The sequence below is a fragment of the Pieris rapae genome, chromosome 23, assembly GCF_905147795.1.
Source record: "Pieris rapae chromosome 23, ilPieRapa1.1, whole genome shotgun sequence".
In the NCBI taxonomy this organism is placed as follows: domain Eukaryota; kingdom Metazoa; phylum Arthropoda; class Insecta; order Lepidoptera; family Pieridae; genus Pieris; species Pieris rapae.
In genome coordinates this window covers 1,004,133-1,028,980 of record NC_059531.1, presented here as the reverse complement: position 1 = coordinate 1,028,980, position 24,848 = coordinate 1,004,133, and the positions used below count along the sequence as shown (strand labels likewise).

The 24,848-nt window shown below is 38.7% G+C and overlaps 1 protein-coding gene across 1 annotated transcript in view; it reads right to left on the bottom strand.

Annotated features, from left to right (window-relative positions):
• The window catches only part of LOC111001395 (heparan-sulfate 6-O-sulfotransferase 2), an 86,901-nt gene that overhangs the window by 52,894 nt on the left and 9,159 nt on the right, over positions 1 to 24,848 (bottom strand). The window contains exons 2-3 of the mRNA XM_045633543.1: positions 12,635 to 12,871; positions 7,124 to 7,221 (exon numbers count right to left, since the gene is read on the bottom strand). Coding sequence (XP_045489499.1) covers positions 7,124 to 7,221; positions 12,635 to 12,871 — 335 coding nt within the window. The remainder of the gene's footprint in view (positions 1 to 7,123; positions 7,222 to 12,634; positions 12,872 to 24,848) is intronic.

Genomic DNA, 24,848 nt, shown 5'->3' with positions numbered 1-24,848 from the left:
TGTATCACAAGGTACTTAAGGGAAGAGGAACCTATGTACTAAAATACAGAAATAATAATGAATGATTAATGTAGGTATTTAATTTTTTTGTATTTTTTCCAATAAAAAAACCCAAACTGCTTATTTATTGCCATTAAGGCGGAACAAAGTTCGCCAGGTCAGCTAGTATGTATATAACTAAAAGATATACATCGAAATTATCGTGATTCTTGTGTACTTTTTTTATGTCTATGTCTTGTAAGCTTAAACAGAACCGATCTCAAAACAATTTTAAAATACAAAAAAAAAAAAAAAAAAATAACACTGTAAGTACAGAAGACTTGGCATCAAATGCTCAAATTCGACATAAATCTTGTGTCGAATTTGAGCATTCAAACTTAAAACTGCGTGTTTTTCAAGGCAGTTTTTGTCGCGCACCACCATTTTGTGGAACCAGCTGCCCACTGAAGTATCTCCGAACCAATTCGACTTAGGGTTCAAGAAAAGGGCGTACTAATTTGTAAAAGGCCGGCAACGCACTTGCAAGCCCTCTGGCATTGAGAGTGTCCAACTTAGGGTCTTTTAAGAAAAGAGTGTACCAATTTATAAAAGGCCGGCAACGCACTTGCGATCCCTCTGGCATTGAGAGTGTCCATGGGCGGCGGTATCACGTTTGCCCCCTGTTGTATCAAAAAAACTTTCAAATTAAGCTTAAACATACAAATTTTTGAACACTTAGTTCCCATTCCCATATCAACTTTAATATAAGTAAAGATTTTTACTATTATTCTAGTTCAGATATTATCTTATTCATTATACAAACACGCGATTGTTAAACGACCGCCCGTCGAGCGGCTTGGGAGGTCGATGCTAGAAAATTAACCTACTCATAGACGGCCATTAAGTGTAATAAGTACTTAAACTAAATCTGTCGTTAACGATGCCACTTTTGTGTCTATCGAATTGTCTTTACGCTGTGATGACAATTATTCACCAATAGATGGCGCTATATAGTTCGTATATTATTAAAACGCACTTACGAAATATGTAATTGAAGACGTATAACTGATGTAATTTGCTTTATAACCCATATCTCCATTATGACCTGGAGCTTCCTACCATAGCCCAATGGATGAAGTTGTCGTCTAAACGCCACTTCAACAAGGCTAAACACCATACCAACCCATTGGTGCATAAAGGCATCAATTACTACCCCTTCCCGACTAAAAAGGCTCGCAGGAGGCCCCGACACATATTAACGGATCCGGATGATCCAATCACAGTAGCAAACGATAAATTAAAAGCCGCCCGCGCGGCCAATAATAATAGCAATAAACAGAGTAGGGTTAAAAACCGCCTTCACCGGAGAAGGCGAGGACCTCTATTTCGCACTTCGCTCACTCCAGTGAGCTTCCGTCCTGCCCTTCAGGCGATTGACCACCCCGCGACGGCCCAAGCCGAGGTTTGAGTCTCACAGGAGACGCCCTTGCGCGAGTCACGGGAAACCCCCCCTTTCCGGCTGAGCTAAGCTCGCCGAAACAGCCCGTGCTGAGCTGTAAAGGCCAACAGCGAGATTCCTTTTAAAAAAAAAATTATAACCCATACCGAATTGGAAATGACTTGATCAGACCCAAATTTGCTCTCAATAGAATACAGATCCGAAGACCACGCGTCATGGGCCATAGCAAGATCAGTCATCAGACTATTGACTAAGGTAAAACTAAAAACACCTCATAAATTGTAGATGATAATGGACCCTTGCTCCATTCATAGATACGGGAAATATCCTATTCCCGCAGCAGCTGGAGTCCAGAGTCCAGACCCTTTCAGGCTTTCAGTGAGGTTCCATTTATATTTTAAAATAATAATAAATTAAAACTACATTATTTTTTTCACTTTAAAGATGATTAAGGTTTTATTAATCTATAATCCTTTTCAATATAATAAATTCTCATGTCAACTTCTAAACAGACAGACTATACAGTTTTTTTTATAAAAAATTAAGTTCTTAACAGTCAATATGATTTCTCATCACGTATAACCAATTACGAACGATGTTAGATTTTAAATTGTCTTAATTTTTAAATATTTAAAAACACGTCGTTCACATCCGGCTTTAAAATTTAACAATAGAAAATTTACAAATCTTTGCGAACGTTATGTTATTAAATTAATAATATATTGGGGGCAAATAAAATGAATTAAAACATCTCAGGGACTGGTGAAAAGTTCCCGTAGCCGATTAGCATGCATGTCTTGAAAGTCGATGAACCAAAAGGTCTGTCAGGACCAGAAAGTGAAGATCTGTAGTATCTACCTATCGTAAAGAAAGGCGTAAAAAAAGTATAAATGAATAAAATAATCTTCACCCTTATCATAAGGGTAAGAAAATCATTCAAACCATTTCGTTTAACACTGGCTCGTATTCGCGCGGTAAACCGAAGCTGTCAGCTGTCATTATATCACATATAAATTAAAAACGTCAAAGTCAGATCAGTTATTTTGTTGGCCTATATCGACAACTATTCGATAGTCTCTAAAAAACAATGTATAGTGCCACATATTTTTTTTTTAAGGTCTAGGCCTCAGATTTCTGTATCAGTCTCATGATCGTTTGTCAATAGTAGACAATTGATAGGCATCCTGTGTCTGACACCTTTCTACTTTTCGGATCCATCCATCTCTTCCATATAATTCTTAATTTAGGTTAAATAAAAGTTCCGCTCATACTTTGACAGTTTCTTAACCGCTCTCAATTCCCTTAAAGACCCTTTGTCCTAATGACATATGCTTTATTACCCTCTAAACAAACGGGGCATTGAAAGAATTCAAACATATGATAACAAATGTTCTTGTCCCTTTACTACAATGGGTGCCTTAGACCTATCCAGAATAGATAATTTTACACTAATAACTGATTATATCAAACAAGACTTCCCAGTCTATTGATCCATTATTATTATGAGTTATGTACTTGATGCTAGTGTTTTTGTCTGATATATTTAAGGGGTTAGGCACTGTAGACTGAAATACAGGTTCACACCTAGTTCAGCGTCAGATAAACCTGATTAATTATGTTTATATAACTAGCGCAATTAGATATTAGCTTTTCCTGTGAAACAAACTTGAAATAAATTATTATTAATATTAAATTTAGGGTCTGTTTCACAATGTATGGATAAAGTACCAAATGGCTACGCAACACATAAATTATTCGGAAGATTAAAGTTTCGAAGAAATTTCGCGCTACCTGACTGACTAAACTACTTTCACCTGAGTCGTGAAACGCAACAATAGTTTTTATCCTACCAATAAGAGATAAATAGCTAATTTGGATTTTATCCGGACATTATGAAACAGACCCTTAGAGTTATAGTTTAACTCCCTGTCAATACACTTTGCGCAGAGTAGGAACACTAATTATATCTGATTCAACACCAACCAACCAACCAGCTACCCATTGAAGTATTTCCGAACCAATTTGACTTAGGGCCCTTCAAGAACTTCGCGACTATCTCACTCACTCCCTTTGTCCATGTCGTCCATGAGTCCATGGGCAGTTTCTTACTTAACATCAGGTGAGAATCCTGCCCCTGCCGTGTTACATAAAATAAAAAAGGCTCACATCTGAGGAGTAACACTCCCTCTTGAGATCATTGAACCCCGGCTGTGCATTAGCAGGATTTAAAGAAAACACTTTTTTAACGGATTGAAGTTCTGTATTATTGTAAACTTATAATTATTTACACATAATTTTAAATTTAACCGACGTTTCGCGTGCTTTACAGCGTGCGTGGTGACTGAAGACAAAAGGTGTTGAATGTAAAAAAAGTATCACAGCTGTAGAAAATGTTGTGTTATCTGTATTTCCCCGGAGTTAAAAAAGTGTTTGCTTTAAATGTGTTAAAGTTATGTTAATAAAAGATAATACTATTAGCAGGATTTGTATTAAGTACGGCAAGGAAAACATGGTGAGGAAACCGGAATGCCTTGGATCCAAAAAGTCGTCGTGTGTGTCAGGCACAGAAGATTGAATCTAGAAATGATTTCAGACATGCCCAGAACTAAAAGGTGGTAGCGCCATTTGTTTTTATCTCATTGAAATTTGTGTCAACCACGGTCAACTATTGTGACTGGCGATGAATTATAAGTGACTGATAACATCAGTCTCACGACTGGCTCTATTCAATAAATACTCAATAATAGGCTTTTGTTTCACATACTTTTACACACACAACACATTCATCTCATTATTTTTATTTATCTGAGTGGCAAAGGCCTTACCAATTCCCGCCTATCTTCACTGTTCCACTCTCTGCCATGTACCATCAGTTGTTTTTTTTAATTTCATCATTTTTTTCCTGTGTTGTTTTAGTGCGAGCTTAAAGGATCTCCTCTAAGCTCCACATATAGTACACATATAATGTATATTTTGTGCTTCAAGAGTTTTACCCTAAAATTATATATTTCGATAAAAAACTCTCAACAATTTTAATAATACTGTGTGATGGATTCTACTTGACTATACATCTGTCTCTTTTCATCACAGCTAAACACAATTTGTAAGAAAGAGACGGAAACGCTTCTATATAAAGGGTGCAATTAGATTTAATTCTCAAGGTTTTAGTTAAATAATTGTCTGCTGTTTTGACAATCAATCAAGTTTAAATTAATTCATCTCGCGTTTTATGGCTTTAATCCAAGGCCAAGAACAATGGAGGTGCTTTGAATACTTAGTCAAATTCGGCGCATTTGCATGTCCAAATTTGACCGGCGCCAGTCTGATGTAATCTACAAGTTGGACACCAATTGCCTATGACTTGGTGAATTGTCATTATTATTATTTTTAACAGGGGGGCATAGGCTCACCTGAATTTAAGTGTTACCGCCGCTCATAGACACTCACATCGTCAGAGGAGTCGCAAGTGCGTTGCCGGCCTGGTTAAGAGTTGGTAGGCTCTTGAAGCTTTTTCTTTATTAGGTTATAATATATCTTTATTCATATAGACCGAGTCCACTACGATTTTAAAACGGTCTACAAATTCCAATACTACCAATGATTTAACGTTATATTTTTAAATCCATTTGAAGACATGTATCATTAATATCTTATTACATAAAATAGAGGCAGCTTTTTTCGACTTATAACTCAAGAAAGCAAAAAAAAGTTACTTAAGTTTAAGTTAAGAAAATTTATTTAAGTCTAGATAATCAGTTGGTATTATAATCGGTCATATATAGGCAAGTAATTATTATATCCTCAGTTTTATCTATTAAAATAAGTCCATAAATTTAATAGCTTTGCAAAAACATTTAGCTTTATATATTGCACATATTAACTTATAATATATTAAATGTTTTCTTTTTAATTATTTTTGTTAGTTATGAAACCATTAACAATAACCTGTCGAAACATGTAAAATCTAGATTTTAGACTCCGCCCTTATCCGAAACTATCCGGAAGTTGTGATACGGATACGGATATATCTTTATTTCGGATATCCGATCGTTTTGATTACGGTTACGAAGCTCCATAACATCCCTGGTATTTACCTTAAGTTATAAGTTCAGCTAACAACGTGGCATTGATTGTTAAGCGAAAAGTTCACTGGCTCGAGTAAGTAAACAATATGGATAGTTTTAATTTTTCGAAAGAATACTGAATTCTGAAATCAAAAGCCAATTATCTTAAATCCTTTAGTGAATGAAAAAGCATTTTATGGTTTAATTTATTACTGTAGTCACCCCACGTAGGATGAGACACATGTTTGCATTATAAAAACTTGTAGCAAAAACTACTCAGAAATGTTATCTTCAACAGGACGATCCGTTTTATGGTATATTGGTAGCGCGGGAGTATTTCGAACTAAACTCAATGTATCGAAAAGATATACAAATATGAAAGCTTTTGAGCTTTTCAAAATGTATGTAAACGACAGAAACTAAACGTCTCAGAATCTAGCCGTGCGCTGAAATCCGATATCCAAAAGTTTTCATTGTCTCGATATTGCGATATATTTTATTATTTGAGCTAAACACCAACCAAAGTTTTGAGGCTACCTTTATTATCTGGCGTTAAATCTTTAGTTAGCCGTGCCCTTGAAATCCACGACCCATAAAAAAATGATATCTTTGTGCATGTCGAAAGAGTCTGATCATCGTTCGTAATCGATTTTATAAACTTTGAGGGTAGTCTATATTTTTGGACGCATTTAATTCATTATTCTTAATTCTGTGGCCAGCTACGTATAAAATTATTATTTTTTTAGGATTCACGCTGCTGGCCTGATGTCATGGTCTGATCGATGATCGAAATAGTTTTTATAAATTTTGAGGGTAGTCTATATTTTCCGACACATTAAATTCATTATTTTTCATTCAGTGGGCAGATACGTGTAGAATTATATTTTTTGGGGATTCTTGGTGTTGGCCTGTTGGGCCTTGACAGTTCAGGGAGTTGGCAGACAGCTCGGGCTGCTTCACTCTCGGGAATCAGCTTTTTCCCGCAAGCGAAAGGGACCTCAGCTAGCAGGGTAGTCATGAGATGGTCCATCATCTGTAGGGCATTTCGGAAGCTCACTGGAGCGAAGTTCGTAAGGAACCACGCCTTGATCGGTTTTAGACAAAGCATTGTTGGGTGCCTTTCTCGAACATTCCCTGTTTTGCTGATGATTTTTTTTCTATGCTTTAAGTACCAAAATTCTTGGTAATTTAATTTTATTGTGTATTTATCTTATTTTGTTTATTTATTTATTTTTTATTTATTAATTCCTATTTTTTGCAAAACTTATGTTTACATATATTGTCGTACATAGATAGAAGATTTTATAAAACTATCAGTAGATTTCGGAATATATAAAATTCAAAAATTCAAAATGGATGGCCGAGCTTTGCTCGGTATTTTTATTTTTTTATAAATTGTGTTTTTTGGAAATTATATATAAGTACGACTTACATACTAATAAAATGATGAAATATGAACAGTATAGAATATATATGCTGAATTGCTTTAGTGTTGTTGTGTCGTTAAAGCAATCAAAATAATAAGGCGAGCTTTCACATTGAAATTTCTATTCATAGATTATTTACTTAAAATAACGGATTTTAACGCCTCAACTGGCGTGTTAAAACAAAAGATACTCACTTCCAACCGGTGGAGTATCTCGAAAACAACCATATCTCGTTGCTGTGCGGTCGAAAACAATGGCAACGTTTTCTCGCTCGTTGACAGTTACACGGCCTCTGCAAAGAAAATGCAATTTTATAGTCGCTTTGCGATATTGCGTAAATTTTCAAATGGCTTGACACTTGACAGCAATTAAAGAAAGGCTTGTGTTTCACAACACGCACACATACACAACATTCACATTACAAGGGTCACTGCTAATTTAAAAAGAGTGCTAAGCAATTCCAAAACATTAATTATCTAGTACTGGCGAAATTAATAAAAAACAAACACGCGAATTTCCCAAGTCAAAGTCAAAACTCATTTATTCATTTAGGTAACACAATGTACACTTACTTACACTTACGAACGTCAAAAAACATTAAATATTTCTAATTTTACATTCACATTAAAGATCTCAAATCAAGGGCGTAGAAGGGTTGAGAGGAACTGGCAATAAAGTCTATCGATATCCAAACGAACTAGGTCTGGATAATGGTTCCTACAAACTTTAAAATCGTTTAGTTTTTCCAGAAAGGAAAAGAAAGAAGGTTCCAAAAGTTTTTTGAGGCTTTGGTCTTGACGGTTCCCAGTCAGTTAGTAGTACTAGTCAGATAATAAATTCTATATGGCAGTTCTTTTACCAATGTATCAGTGTGCCGAGTGTTGGTATCAATATATTTAAAAAAATATACTGTATTCCTAAAACTGTTGCCATTTAAACCAAGAGTTTAATCTTGTAAACTCCCAGAATCCTTCATAAGCAATTCAATCGCACATTATCAGTAATAAAATCTCTAGCACTGTCCTGGATGCCTGGTACAAAATGTGGTCTTTTGCAAGTAAGGATGCAGACCGTACAACACTATTGTGAATGCCTGATTGATTTATTGGTAAATTGCACTTGGATAAGTTCAAGATCCGATAAATTAGTTAATTTCATTTTAATCAAGTGGCTGGAGCACATAAATTCCTTTGAAGCATCTACACCCTTTATGATACAATAAGTCATGTCTGCACGTGCTTTTCCAAGCATATTAAACATTCCATTATCAGGAAACCAGCATCGTCTACAACAAGTCACTTCGTCAGCTCGTTCTCTTGGCGTAGAGATGTGGGGTCTGCATCTTCTACTACATTTACCATGGAGAGATATTTTTTTTGTTCAGATAAGTTGTTAGGACAAACCTGCAGCCCAGTTTCATCATCGGCGAGCGAGGGAATTTAAAAGTTTCGCTTTTACGAGCGAATGTAAAAGTGCACATCAAAAACCCATTAGTTCACAGCCAGGGATCGAACCTACAACCCCAGTGGTGAGAGTCGCATGTTGTATAACTCCCACGTCTGCACACAATAGGGCAACAATTCAGATGCAATATTTAAAATACCTATTGTTCTCATTTTTTTATTTACTTAAGAATTTGATCAGGTGTGTGATGAGTGGTTTGAATAATATATCTTTTGTTATACCGGAAGCGTCGTATAAGATGCTGGTGTACGCATATTCAAAGTGAATCTCAAAATATTTTTTTTCATATACGTAAACAAGTACACTTATGAACATCAGAAAAGTAGTTGAATTAATTCTAAATTACATTTACTACCAGTTCGACAATAAAGTCCGTAGATCGGGCAAGAAGAACTGGCAAGAAACTACTACTCTAAGATGCTACTACTCCCCTGGTCGTCAGAGGCCCTCTTCCAACTTTTTCCACCCTAATTCACTCCCTAATTATAGACCTTATACCACAAAAAGACCGGGTAATAGTTACTTAAGAAATTTAAAATATTAGTTATTATTTAGTAACCTAGACTAGAGGCTGTAGAAATGAGACATGGGAAGTGTATTGGAGCGAAATCTCAGATGAATTTACAAAGCTAACAAAACTCTAGAGGGAATACAATAACAGTACTTGCTCAAAAATGAAGTAAAAAAAAGAGTTATTATGTACACTTATGTACAGTACTTATGTACTTGTTAGAAGCTATGTACTACTTTGGCGTATGGAAAAAAATAACTAAAATGCAGTAGTGATTGACAATAAATATCAAAATTAATCAAGATTTTATTTAATAAATAATTACTAGTAAGTACTATAATCGACGTATATGAAATTGATTTAAAAACACCAAAATAATATTTATTTATTCACACTGTTTAATTGTTACGACACACGTGTTGTAAATATAAAAATACTAGAATATACAACTTGAACATAGTTATCGTTTTCCATGCCACCTAGACCTAACTTTACGATGTCGAATTTAGGTGTTAGTGTGCGCGTCGTAAAAATTCACTCTCATCATTTTTCTTCATCGCGTCTAAAGAAAAACTTCAAAAAGCTGAACAAGAATTTCTTATATCCGACATAAGAAATTCTTTATTTAATATGTTTAAAATGTAACAAATTACTGGTCGGTGCTATTTTTCATTTGGTGAATTAGGATCATTTGAATATTCGTCAAGTTTGTAAAAAGCTTTGGGATTAATTTACGTTGAAGGAGAGTTTTAATTAATTCAGTAATAATTATCTAATTTCGCTTGAAAGTTAAATATATAATATAGTAGAATTATATAGTAGAATTTCCGTGTAAGAAGTTAATCTTTTAGAGGATGGTTGGTCGTACGCTTAGATTACCTTTCGAGTATGATACTGGTGACAAGTATAACTACAACAATGTTAAAGGAAGAAAGTCTCAGAAAAAAGAGCACTGTTAGAAACAGCTAACATATTCCACTTAACAGAACAGAAGGGCCGCTCTTCTTCAGTAAAGTTTTAGCACTTTCAAAGCTCCAAGAAAACTTTTTTAAATAGAACCGCTATTAACCAAAAAAAGTTCTCGAATATTGCCCAACGTATCTTAGAACGGAAACGAACAAAAAAATCTTCACCATCATTGTTTGTTTTACGTGTTTCGCACACGAGATGAGCATTAAAATTCAAATCTTCGCGTTTCAGGGAATCGAAACAAAAGCCCAGAGATATCCGTGACTATTTGCGTATGTGAATATTAAAGATTAAAGATAAAAGAAACCGTATTCAACATCATGTTTTAAACTTTAAAAAAAATATCAAACTTAAACAGTTTAATAAAATGTGGACCCAACAAAGTGCCTTGGCAAGGAGGGTGATTTACGCCCAAACCCAATAACCTATCTCAATCCTTTTTTGACCATATTTCATCATTGATAAAAGTGTACCAATGACCAATTGACGGATTATAATCGCCATCTGTCGATACAAGCTACCCATGGTAGGTCGGATCGGTGTAGGTATGTCGATAGACCTTAGATTTTAACAAATCTGTATGCCCGGAGCCACCCCTGTAAACATTTTTTAAACATTTTAGACCTTTGTATGAATGTGACAGTTCAACTGTGCCAATCTCCTATCTTAAGATTTAAGTTACGCCAGTTTATAAAATAATTAAAAAAGCTATTTGATATGTTTTAAACATAAAAAGTACCCATATTTAACGCCATGCTTTCATGAATACTTAAAACATTTCGTAACCAATATGGGTCACAGTTCCCAACTCAAGAACAAGAACAATGGAAAAACGATTTTTAAAAACCCCTACTACGGAACAGTTAACATGACTTAATGTTTCTGGCCTCAAACATGGATATAAATCCATGTTCTGTTATCCAACTATACATAAATACCATTATTATTGCTCCAAGTATCCACTTGGAGCAATAAGTGATAAGGACACCCATTTTTAGTTGGTGCGGTGCCTGCCTTTGAATAGTTGGAGATCGTATTTTTTAGGGAATTGATCGGGAGTCGATGCCGCAGTTCTTGTTATCAAAAGACAGCCAGAAACAGATACAGAAATCTGAGGACTAGACCTCAAAAGCATCACTGATTATTATTACTGTGTCCTAAACATCGCCACAAAACTTCGTCATAGAAAATAGTAAACTCTGGAAGGATATTATAAAAATACGTGTATAATAATTTTCCTAAGAAAATATCGTCTGTGAAAAGCGTGACGCGCGTTCTTAGAAGCCATTTTCATTCTCGCTGTGTCATTGCACGCAGGTTGAACTAAAAACCAAATTATTTTAATCATAATCAATAGATATCGATTATATTCATAATTAAATACACATTCGATCATTGAAGTATTTCCGAACCAATTCAACTTAGGGTTGATACACTCATTTCCTGATTTCTCATAACCACACTAGAAGTCAGGTCACGTCCTTGACTATTTTTCACCTTTAAATTTTACTCACCTGACATCTTACATTCCCCTTGATGAAGGTTCCGTAATGCGTCGTATGGCCAAAGAATATATATGAGAATAAAATACTTGATGACTTTGCAAAATGAAACAATGGCGCCACCGCCTTTTAGGTCTGGATTAGGAGATCAGTTCTGTGCCTGACACCTTTTGGGTCTTAATCCGGTTTCCTGACGATATTTTTCTTCATCTTACGGGTGTTAGATGTACACATAGAAAGTCCATTGGTGCACGGGGTTCCAACCCACAATCTCAGAGATGAGACTCGCATGCATGATTAATTATTGTACGTACTTCATCTTCCATCTGTCTCTTGCACAAGTTAATATAAACAGACGAAAAGTATATGAAAGAAAACTTTTGCCACGGCCGATAAAATTGTATTTCTAAAAGGCAGAGTTGGCCTAGAGACTTCGGCGTGCGACTCTCATACCTTAGGTCGTAGGTTTGATCTCCGGCTGTGCACCAATTGAGTTTTTTCTATGTGCGCATTTAACATTTGCTCCAACGGTGAAGGAAAACATCGTGAGGATACCGACATGTCTTAGACCCATGTCGACGACGTGTGTCAGGCACTGGAGGCTAATCACCTACTTGCCTATTAGATTTAAAAATCATGAAACAGATTCAGAAATCTGAGGCCAAGACCTAAAGAGGTTGTAGCGCCACTGATTTTTTTAAGGCAGATAGGTTCCTGGTGTGTAGACCTTCAATTGAAGGTATTCTTTATTAATATTATTGGATGTCAAAATCGCCAATTGCCACATATTAATTGAAAAGAATTTGTTTAGCTACAATCATTCACACCAATTCATCAATTGGAATCGTCTATGAAAATATTACACTAGTGTATTTATTTGAACTTTATAATATCGTTGATCAGCCGGAATGGAGATGATCAGCTCGTGAAAGAGACGAATGGAAAAAAAAGACGAGGCCTATGTCGGAAGACCTGACCTAACTGGCTGCTAATGACTGGTGCGATTAAAACACATGTAAATAAATGTACATATTTGTTTAGTGGATAAAAGCTTTTATTATTATTATACTCCAATCAATAATTATTATTATCTATTGTGCCCAGACCTATTCGATACCAAGAGAGGAGAGTACTGCGTATGTAGTCAGTTTGGTGTCTTATAATATTCCTTTGCGTTGCGCCTTCTTTATTTTAGAATAAATAAGTTTCCGAATACAAAACGAAAATAAATAAGAAACCAAATAACTTCTAAACATTACCTTCAAATCCAGATCCATCACAAGATGGCGTCCGAACGACGTTCCCCCGGTCTTCTGAATATGCAAGAAGACCATGACGTCGTGGGCGTTGAGGTCGAACCTGAAGTCATCGTGCAGGACCTCGTCATATGAGAGGCCTGGTTGTACGATGACGTCAGGGAGAGGCCGGCCCGGAGCTTCTGCGTACGAGAGGGCCAGGGACTCTGCCACTCTTTCTCGAGATGACATTGCGCACACCTGAAACACACAATATATACCTATAAAGAATATAACGACTCTCATTTATATGAGACGTACTTAATCATCTTTATGTTTGAAATTGCCGCGTTTCGCACAGAGTGATAGACTCGGGTTATCGATGGTAAAACATGAATACTCGATGGTCGGAATTCTAACCTAAAAATATCGAACATTGAAGATTTCAATTATTGGTTTAAAGGTTATTAATTTTAATAAGGAATAATAAGTAAATCACCTGGAGTAAAAACTTTTAATGTTGTTTTCTGTTTTTATTGCAGGTAAGACTATTTCTAACTGTCTTTTGTAATTTTATCTTGTAAACAGAAAATAAATAAATGAATCTGTTTTTATTGCAGAAACCCAACTGAGTTTTTATTTCGAGAAGGAGTGGTATATAATAACCTTATTACATATATTTAAATATAAGGCAATAAAAACTATATAGAACTAGAATAGACTTTTATATAAATTGGACAAATATTTAAATAATCCTCATCTTTGGGATTGATTTGCTCCACTTCAAACATTTTGTGTGACTCTTGGCGATTAAAAAGACGTAAAGTTTCTTGCCATTTCTTCATGCCGGCTCTACCTTGACTTGCGAACTGGTACCAAATGTTTTAGAATCAATTTAACATCTTTTATGGAGACTAGATGAAGAATTAGATTTATTTAGTTATTAGGTTTTTATTCCTTACAGATGAACAGTTTTCAGGGTAACATAGTAAAATGTTATACATATATGTCGGTATGTACTTAAAAGTTAGGCTAAGTAAAAATATTACATGTAAAATTGTATCATTAACAGCTGGATATAACAGATTTTTAATTCTTGAAATACCTAAGTAAATATATGTAAGTATACCCCAAGTATATATATATAATAATAAAACCCATGTATACTATAACAAAATGTTTGTTTAGGACTATATTGTTTTAGGAATGTCATATTAAATTTGTTCCTGTTAAATTTCCGTTTGAGAACAATCAACAAAGAGCATCGTTGCTAAAATGAACTTTAACACTATAGAAATACAGTACACATAGCATTTTACGTAATCTGGTATTAACTTAAAATCCATACTTTTCATATAAAAATTCCCGCGCCTCAAAATTGGTAATACTTCAAAACCATTGTCGTTCCATAACTGACCCTTATATTACCCTTATTTAGGTCATTTTTGCCGCCACTACCATGTGGAACCAGCTGACCACTGAAGTATTTCCGAACCAATTCGACTTACGCCCAAATCCAATAACCTATCTCAATACATGTTTGACCATCTAAGATAGACATCTAAATATTGATTAAAGTGTGCCAATAATCAATCGACGGATTGTAATAGCCATCTGTCGATACAAGCTATGCGTGGTAGGTCGGATCAGTTTCGATAGACCTTTGTATGATAATGACAGTTCAACTGTGCTTAACTGTAATTTAAGATTATAACTTACACCAGTTTTTAAAATAATTAAAAAGCTATTTGATATGTTTTAAACATAGACATGTATATTTTAATATTATTATGTGGTCAGTATGGTTCCAATCAGGAGTACATAAACAAACATCGATCAAGGATGGTTAAAAATAGCAAATGTAAACTTGAACCCAATGGATAAACAATGGTGTACCGCAAGGATAAAATGTTGGTCGTTTTGACATTTTATCTTTCCAGATTTGTGAAAGAGAAAGAGCACAACAGTGCAAGGGAAATCTGGTAGGTTTTGAAGCTATCACGGGCTTCCTAAACAAAAAACTAGAGTTAAGATCATTAAAAAACATAAAAAAACCTTAACTTTCCGCCACTCTTTTTAATTTTTGTTTAAAACAATTTTTGTAAGGACCTGCAACGATTACACGATGTTCCACATGACATCTTATTTATTTATTAAGTCTACAACATCATACATATTACGAAATCTATTGATAATTTTATAAAATCTTCTATCTAATATGTACGACAATATATGTAAACATAAGTTTTGCTAAAAATAGGAATATCTTATGTGATTAATACATTAAAAACAAAGATTTGTCCTCTATCAGCAGGAGGCATGGTGGAATAGGAGCACGCACTTACATACTCGTGAGAACAACACGCAAATACATACATAATCGAATACTGGAATACGAATTAGGAGCATTGTAAGATTTTTGGCCATAGGCCATAAGGCTTTATTAGCAACAGCATGCCATCTTTAGCCATAATGTCAGAAGAGAAGCGAAAAGACTGCACAAACTGGTAGAAGGCACGAGAAGTCTGTTCGTTTAAATAAAATGGGTCAAGTTCTCCTACCTTAAAAAGAGAGATTAATGTTATACCAAGTCAGTTAATTTAGCACGTTACTCACTCACTCACACATTTGCACCCACACACTAACTCATGCACACAGGCGTGTTGATAACAATTGAAAAAAAAAACAAAAAAAAAGTAATTATTTTATCGAATTTAAAATTAATTATGAAAGAGCTGGGAACCCTGGCACAGGTTTTTTTACCAAATCTTGCACATAGTAATGAAAATGTACTTAAGATGAATAAACACTTTATTATTATTATTACATATATCAACGATTGATTGCAATAGCAATTTATTAAAAGGGACGTTACCATAAACCTGTGGCTAATAACTAAGCTTATCAAATACATTTTCCCGATAAAGTGAACGACGAATTTGTTTCGCTGATAGAGAAAATCAAAACTTTAGAAATTATTATATCATAAATTTATTTACTAATTAAATTTTTGATGGGGGGGAGAGAATACGCCCATAAATGGTAGTAATCGTGCATTAAACCCGTTTTAGTGGTTGCGAGGGTTGTACCAGCCTTGAGAGAAGAGTACGCTCTACATTACACTAAATTAACTATTTTTTGAAGTGAAACTCCTTTATCGGCGTTGGAAAAAAATTATCGTCACATTTTTCGGTTACGCATCACACTTTTCCGTTACGCGCCATCTTTTTCTTGTCCTACGGTTAAATCGAAGAGATTCGAAGCCATTTTTAACAAAAATATATAAGAACGATATCAATAATAGTAATAATTCTATTACAATAAATGAAATTCTGTAATAATATAGTAGTAATAAGGTACAATGAAATAATTTTATGATATGTATTCATGTCTATGTTAATTAAAGCCATAGGGAGCAAAGGGATGGAGACTACGGGACGCCCATTTTAGTGGGTGCATGGGTAGTGCCAACCATAAGAGAAAAGTATGCCTTACATAAGGGTGTCAAACGTGACTACGGGGCGCCCAAAAAGGGTAGATATCGCCCATGGACATCCATTTTAGTGGGTGCATGAGTAGTACCAGCCTTTCATAAAGGAATATTTATTTATTTTAAAATAAATATGCTTTACATTACAGAAAATAATTCTTATTGTTATTTGGGGGCAAACGAGACTACGGTGCCCATGGACACCCATTCAAGTCAGAATAGACTCCGGTATGTCAAATCTTGTTATTGTAAGCAATATACGTTACAAGTTTATTTTAGTCCTATCACAATAGGCTATTAGCGTCCCATCTATTATCTAACGGAAATATAACAAAGGCATATATATATACATATACAATTTAAAATAGTTTACATATGAATGTGTCATGTAGAAATTACGGGCGGTATTAGCTATCCTCTTCTAACTAATGATGTTATGCGTTAATCAAATCAAATCAAATGAAAATATCTTTATTCATTTAGGTAAACAAGTACACTTATGAACGTCAATAAAAAAAGAAATATACATTAAATTAAACGATTCGAATTTTACATTTACTGCCAGTTCTCAAATCAAGGGCGTAGAACGCAAGAGAAGAACTGGCAATAAACTCTCCGCCACTCTTTTTTTTAAACAGGCCAACGTCTGTCTTGACCGCTAGTATTTAAATAGAACTATAACATACAATCAAATATACAGTATTTAGTGTAATTTCTTCCGATGACTCATTATGTTTTGAGCAGTTAACAGGCGTTCTGGTTAACACAACATAAACAATTTTACGGACCGGTTAACATTATTATCATGCCGTATTTGCATTCAGCCGTAGTGGGCAGGGTACTTATGATTAAAGAACTTTATTTCTCATTACAAGAAAAATGTATTTACATGAGAAACTTAATATAATATATATAGGAGTGAGATACACGTCACCATTAGCCGTTACAATTTTAGTCCACTATGTTCATCGTACTTACGACGAAGTAAGTACGCACTCGTCCTACCCACTTCCCTGTTCACTACGGCTGAATGTAATTTCCGTATTAGATGTGGGTCATTCGTCAACAATTAGACCCTTGCGCCTGCGCCGCTCATTGCGCTAACTCCATCGCTAGTGAACATAATAACCGCGCGAACTGGCCGCTTTCCTAAGAAGGGACTTTATTTACTTTATTCTTAAAAGGCCGGCAACGCACTCGCGAGCCCTCTAGCATCGAGAGTGTCCATGGGCGGCGGTATCACTTAACATCAGGTGAGCCTCCTGCCCGTTTGCCCCCCCCCCCTTCTATAAAAAAAAAACATCAAAATTCAAAATCATTTATTCATGTAGGTAACACAATGTACACATATAAACGTCAAAGAAATACATATTAAATGCTTATAATTTTACATTTACTTACTGCCAGTTCTCAAATCACAGGCAATAGACTCTCCGCCACTCTTTTTAATCGCCAAGTTTTTAAGGAGCTGCAACCATTACACCATACGATGTTTGTATTGTGATCTCTGAGGATATTATCATTGTGGTTGAGCCAGTGATCACGGACATTTATTTTACACGTTAAAATCGTTACATAGGAGTTTCATAATGTAAATAGCGGTCAGTGACCCCACGAAACAAATGATGCGAAATTGTTTTGTTTATGTACTGGTGCAATCATGCGCAGAACGCAGGCATGCGAACATTATACATTATGCTAAAAACTTGGATTTTCTTCGACGTTAAATTTTGGTTCTTCAGTGTTATATTTTATTTCGACTATGTATTTGCATGCTCCCATGCCTCCTGCTGATAGAGGACAAATCTTTGTTTTTAATTTATTTTATTATTCTTTATTACTCATTATGTCATATGGAACATGGTGTAGTGGTTGCAGCTCCTTACAAAAATTGTGTAAAAAAAACTTGGCGATTAAAAATAGTGGCGGAGAGTTTATTGCCAGTTATTCTCTTCCGTTCTACGCCCTTGATTTGAGAACTGGCAGTAAATGTAAATTCACAATTAAGTAATTTAATTTTTTTGACGTTCATAAGTGTACTTGTTCACCTATATGAATAAATGAATTTTGACTTTGACTTTAACTTTGACTAATGCTTAGCGTGGTCAATAAACCTAAATTATTGATGCTTAAAATATAAATTGATAACTTTTTATTAAATCAAATCACTTTAGAAACCAAAAAGGTTTAGATTAGGTTAGGTTTACGTTGTCCACACTTGCTAAGCATTACATTTTTGCCGCGGTGGCGTAAACATGTAAGTACCTAGTTTAGTTCAGTCACGATTTTATTTACGCAAAGATTTTTGCATGGTATGCATCAAAAGCAATGCAGCCGGCGCCAGATCGTGTTACAACATATAGTCTTGCATTCATCCCTCAAGTAATATGATACAACCGCATGTACTTACGTTACCATAAGCTATTAATCAATATCTGTCGTACATTTTAGACATAGTCTGTGCGAAACCGTCTTGTTGACATTACGTCACGATTGTAAACAGTCATTTTGATAATGAAAAAATTAAGTTTTCACGGAAAAATTCTGAATTTGAATTTCAAATTCAAAAGCCAATATTGACATTTGACACGTCATTTACAAGATTTTTTTATTGCGCTCAACACAACATGACATTTGACAATAGAGACTTAATAGAATAAACTTTTCTGTCGCCCTCTCAATATATATATTTTATTATATTAACAATTCATTACTTAAGATGACATGCGGAACATGCTGTAATGTTTGCAACTCCTTACAAACATTGTGTAAGACGAAAGACTTGACGATTAAAAAGAGTGGCGGAGAGTTTATTGCCAGTTCTTCTCTTCCGTTCTACGGCCTTGATTTGAGAACTGGAAGTAAATGTAAAATTAGAAGCATGACGTTCATGTACACTACATTGTGTCATTTATATGAATAATTTTCTTTTTTTTAAATATCGTCAAATTCTACGATACGACTACTACGACTACATGAAATCAGTTGTTTTTGTTACGAAAAAGTTTGTTAGAAATTAAAAAGAATCTTTTAATGTAAGTAAATGATAAAATATATAGAATAAAACAAATTATAAATACATAATAATATTTCTTATTTATACAAACACTATGACAGAGCTGGGTGCATGTACGGTTAAATAATATCATTAATTACACCTTTAGATTTACGCTCGCGTGTTTAACTGTATTTAAGTGAAATTAACTTTAAACTAGCCCTAATAAATAATAATGCCAAGGGTTATAACTTACACCTCAAAAAAGTAACAAATTTAAACTTTATAAATTAAATATAACAACGAAAAGATTGAAATCATTTCTTTTTTTATTGATTCGAAGAAACTAGATATTGCTTATAATCAATAAAAGTTTTTAAAGTGAAACTGAAGAACTTTATCGACGTTGAAAAAAAACCTCACATTTTTCGGTTACGCGTCACATTTTTCCGTTACGCGCCATCTTTTTCCTGTCTCTACCACACAGTTTTTACTCGGTACTAAATTTTGTGGAATGTAAACAATATATTTCAGTCATCGTAAGCCATTAATAACAAAAATATATAATAACGATAACAGTGATAGCAATAATTATATTACAATTAATGAAATTCTGTAATAATCTGAATAGTTTAGTCTGAAACTCTGGTACCTATACATGTGGATGCATGAATCTCGTCTCACCTACCTCGGACAAGAGAAAAAGCTAGGGCGGCCGCAGAAAAGGCGGAAAATTATAAACGTCAATTACAATTTAGGTTAAGAGTATTGTGAGTAAAAATAAAATAAAAAAAATGTTTATTGTTTCTCAAATTTTTTTTTTTTTTTTTTTGTAAGGAATCTCGCTGTTGGCCTTAAGGGCCTTTACAGCTCAGCACGGGCTGTTTGGCGAGCTTAGCTCAGCCGGAATGGGGGGGTTTCCCGCGACTCGCGCAAGGGCGTCTCCTGTGAGACTCGAACCTCGGCTTGGGCCGTCGCGGGGGGGTCAATCGCCTGAAGGGCAGGACGGAAGCTCACTGGAGTGAGCGAAGTGCGAAATAGAGGTCCTCGCCTTCCCCGGTGAAGGCGGTTTTTAACCCTACTCTGTTTGTTGCTATTATTATTATTGGCCGCGCGGGCGGCTTTTAATTTATCGTTAGCTACTGTGATTGGATCATCCGGATCCGTTAGTACGTGTCGGGGCCTCCTACGAGCCTTCTTAGTCGGGAAGGGGTAGTAATTGATGCTTTTACGCACCAGTGGGTTGGGATGGTGTTTAGCCTTGTCGAAGTGGCGTTTGGACGCCAACTTCATCCATTGGGCTATGGTAGGGAGCTCCAGGTCATAGTGGAGATCGACGTTTCTCACGTAGAAGGGTGCGCCGGTCGCAATTCTCATGAAACGCGACTGTAGCACCTGTAACGAGTGGATGTACGAGGGGGCACAGTGCGCGAAGACTACGCTAGCGTAAGTCATGCACGGTCGGACGCAGGCCTTGTACAAGGTTACCTTGTGTCTAAGGGACATGTGACTCCTTTTATTTAGGAGGTAATGGAGGCGAGAGAGGACAAAAGCGGCCTTCTTGCGAACGGCGGCTACATGCTTACGAAAATACATGCCGCTGTCGAGCGTGACTCCTAGATATTTGACGGACTTTTGCCATGGAATGGCTTGTCCGTAAAGGGTGACCTCTTTTTTGAGGAGAAATTTTTCCCGAGTATTAGCGTTAGCACCGGGGTTGCCCCTGGCAAAGAGAACTGCAACGCTTTTCTCGGGATTTAATTGGAAGCCCCATTTCCGGAACCATTCGCCTAGCGACGTGGTTGCGGTCTGGAGTCTATCCACGATGACACCTCTGTCTTTATGAGTGGTATAGAGAGCGGTGTCGTCGGCATAGAGGGCTAGCTCCACATTCGGAGCCCTAGGGATGTCGCCGGTATACAGCGTGAAGAGAAGGGGCGAAAGGACCGAGCCTTGCGGTACTCCGGCCCTGATTGGACGAGGAGACGATAACGTTCCTTCCACGCGATAGCGAATTGAACGGTCGGACAAGAAGTCGTGTACGATACGCACGAGTCTCAGTGGCACTTGAAGGTGGTAGAGCTTGTAAATCAAGCCGTTGTGCCACACCTTGTCGAACGCCTTCGCTATGTCGAAGAAGAGCGCACCCGTGGCTCTCGGTTTCAGTGAGCTGTTCATCCCTGAAAGGATGTGCTCCGTGATCCGATGGACTTGATGGACGCACGAGTGGGCCGGCCTAAAGCCAAACTGCTCATCGGGAATGAGCCCCTTCTCTAGGGCATAGTCTAGGAGGCGCTTTTTCACTACCTTCTCGTACAGCTTGCTCAGCGTGTTGAGAAGGCTGATAGGGCGGTAACTGGTGGGGTTGTTACGAGGCTTGCCCGGCTTGTGAATACCTATGACAATGGCCTCTTTCCACTGCGCCGGGAAGGTGCAGTTTTCGAGTAGGCAATTGAATATGGCCACTAGCAAGCATATCAGATGGGGCGGGAGGCACCGGAGGACCTTATTCGAGATGGCGTCGAGACCTGGAGATTTACGAGGCAGTGAACTCTTGATTAGAGTTTTGACCTCGGCGATCGACGTAGGCGGTAGCGGCTCGGGAGAGAGGGGCAGTGCGACTATGCGTTCGACTTCGCGGTTCACGTGTTCGACGTGCGTCGGGTCGCTATGGTCGAGATACGGCGTGCACTGCTCCACTAGGTTGACGGCTAAGCACTCGGCTTTTTCGTCGTCATCGAATGCGTCAGGCAGATTTGGACGCTTGAGAGGGGGCATAGAAGCCACCGTATCGGTTTTAAGGGAACGCGCGAGAGACCAATAGGCCGTATGCGAAGGTGACAATTCGCTGGTAAGACGGTCCCAGCGTTCGTTTCTTATTTCACGCATGCGCTCTTTGACTCGGCGCTGCGAGGCGCGGAGTGCTCTGCGATTATCGTCGGTCGGCGCTCTGGCGAAGGCGCGAGTCGCCGCGTTCTTCTCGGTCAACAGACGCCTCGCGTCCGGGGGAAGCTCCCAGCGTTGAGCGAACTCATCTGGGACCTTCCGGGACGATTCGGCGACCTTGGTCTGAATGTAATTTGTGACCGAGGAGATCGCGTCTAACGCGTGAGCGGACGAGACTAAATCGTCGGGGATGTTAGAGAGGTCAGAAGTTTCGACGGGCTTGAGGGCCTCGTCTAGCTTCTGCCAGTCGACAATGGACTTGTACCTCTTCTCTTGGGTATTAGGTGGGCCGAATTCAAATTGAACCGGGAAATGGTCTGAGTCTAATTCGTGTAGTACTTCTACGCTACGCGGCTGTAGTGCTACGTTTCGTAGAACCGCTACGTCTAAGACGTCCGTTGAGAGAAGGCCGTTACAAGTTATGCCGCGACGAGTCGGTTGAATGGGGGCTATGACATTGAAATTGAGCACGTCAATAAGCCTACTGAGGGCTCGCCCGTTAGGGTTTTCTTTTGAGCTATTCCAGTCCCCGTGCTTGCTATTGAGATCCCCGACCAATAAGACCGAGGGGCCCAGCGCAAACAGAGTCCTGAGATCGCTCTCTAGGATGTCCTTAGATGGAGGGAGATACACCGACGCGATAATAATCGGCTGATGACCGGTCATAGCCACGCGTAACACAGAGCACTCTATGTTTGTTAGCGACGGCGGGTCTAGCGGCGAGCAGTGAAGCGCACGTCTATAGTAGATGAGCGTTCCGCCTTTCGCCGTAGATCGGTCGTTTCTAACCGCGACGTAATTCGCAAATCTAGGTGCGCGGACGCTGGGTTTAAGAAACGTTTCCTGTACGAGGAAAATATCTATTTGGTGGCGAACGAGGAAATCTCGGACCAAATCTGCCTGCGGCTTGAAACCGTTTGCGTTAAATGTCACTACGGACAGCGATCGAGCCTTGACCCTAGACGTGGTCGTAGCTATTTCGGTGTGTTAGATTGTACAAATTGCCGCACGGATTGTAGTAGCAGGGCATGCTGAGAAACGATGTCAACCTTAGCGGACACATCTTTAGCTGACGTATAGGCTTCGTGGAATGCAACCAGGGCATCCAAGTCTAACGCGCCTACAACGCTAAGCGCAAGATTAAATGCGCTGTGAACTTTTGCGGACTCCGCAGATGCCTCCGCGGGAGGGCGGAGGGCTTGAGGAGGAGGGCTCGCCTTAGGGGTGGTCCTCTCCGTTATGGCGGGTGTTGGCGCTGGCGCCTGTGAAGGCGCCGCAGGTGCCGCTTTGGTTGGTAGAGGCGGGAAGGCCTCTGACGTGAGCTGGGGAGGGCCCTCCGTTGCCGGGGGCTTGACCCAGGGACTATGTTCGGGCTGCGGGGCCGGCACGTATGTGAGCTTTGCTCCCGTGCCACGGCGGGCCGCGTCACGCCCCGCCGCGCGCCTAGACGCCGGCTTATGTGCCTTGGGGGCTCGAGGACAACCGCGATAATTCGCTGGGTGCCCCTGTTGCCCGCAAAGCACGCACGCCGGCGGCTCGGCGCACGGAAGTGTGCGCTTGCAGTCCGCGGTGCCATGGTCGCCTAAGCACTTAACGCAACGCGCCCTGGCGAAACAGTTACGGGCTGCGTGCCCGTAGAGTTGACAGCGATGACACTGTCGTGTAAATGAATGTTTGAGGGGAGTTTCGACCCTCAGTCCGGAAAGCTTGCAACACTCTCTGAGACCGAATATCTTTTTCCCGCTCGGCGTGAGATCTAGCACTACGAGTACCATATCGTACGCTTCTTTGGTAGTGCGTTGGAGCATTCTGAATACCTCCCTAACGGGGTACCCTTGCTCAACTAAGTCGGTTTGGACTATCCCGGAGTCTATTTCCTTCGGAATGCCCTTGATAACTACCCTGAGGACGCGCTCCTCGGGTAGGGGGAAAGTATGTCCTCCGATACCTTCAGAGCGAAGGTGGGAGGTTAAAAAACGGTGGTGATCCGATGAAAACACCTGTACGCATAAATTATCCCGCAGCGTACGGGCTTTGTAATTTATCGACTTAGTGTCGAGGAGCTTAGAGAGGGCGGGCCATACACCCTTGTCCCTAATGTAAACGGGCGGCGGTGTTTTAATACGGTCCGCGGGAGCGGACGGCGCGGGTTTTCCCGATAAAAGGGAGCTAAGATCCCTCTTAGGAGGGCTTGAGGGCTGAGTTGGCCTCTTGGCCGGAGGACCGCCTTTAGCCGAGCGCTTTTTCTTGCGCCCTACCGTTTCGAAGCCGTCTGACTCGTTCGACGACGTTTCGTTTAATGATTCCGCCCGGGCGGATTGAGTCGACATGCGCGACGAAGGCCGTGATTGGCTTATTAACCCATCGCTTACGCTTTCCGCACGGAGCGGTGAGCGCGAGCGCGAGCGAGACCCTGATTGGTCGGTGCGCGAGGTGGTACCGCAATCATCTAGACGCGTGCGAGAACCGGATTGGTCGATACGCGAGCAAGAGACTTTTTGGTCGGAGCGCGAGTGAGACCCGGATTCATCGATGCGCGTGCGAGAACCGGATTGGTCGGTAATTAACCGCGATGCCTTCGCGGAGGCATTATTATTATTCGCCTTACGCGGCGGCGGTGACGGCGAACGCGGCGAGTCAGCGACAACGGACTCATTAAAGGCCCGAATAACGTCTGGATAACGTTTGTTTAAAAAGAGCATTAAACTGCTCATGTCAGGTGGGTCCTCGGACGCCATTCTGAAGGCGGGAAGCCAACAGTTTGACGACGAGTGTGTACCTAAGCCTACTGGTAGTGAGTACCTAAG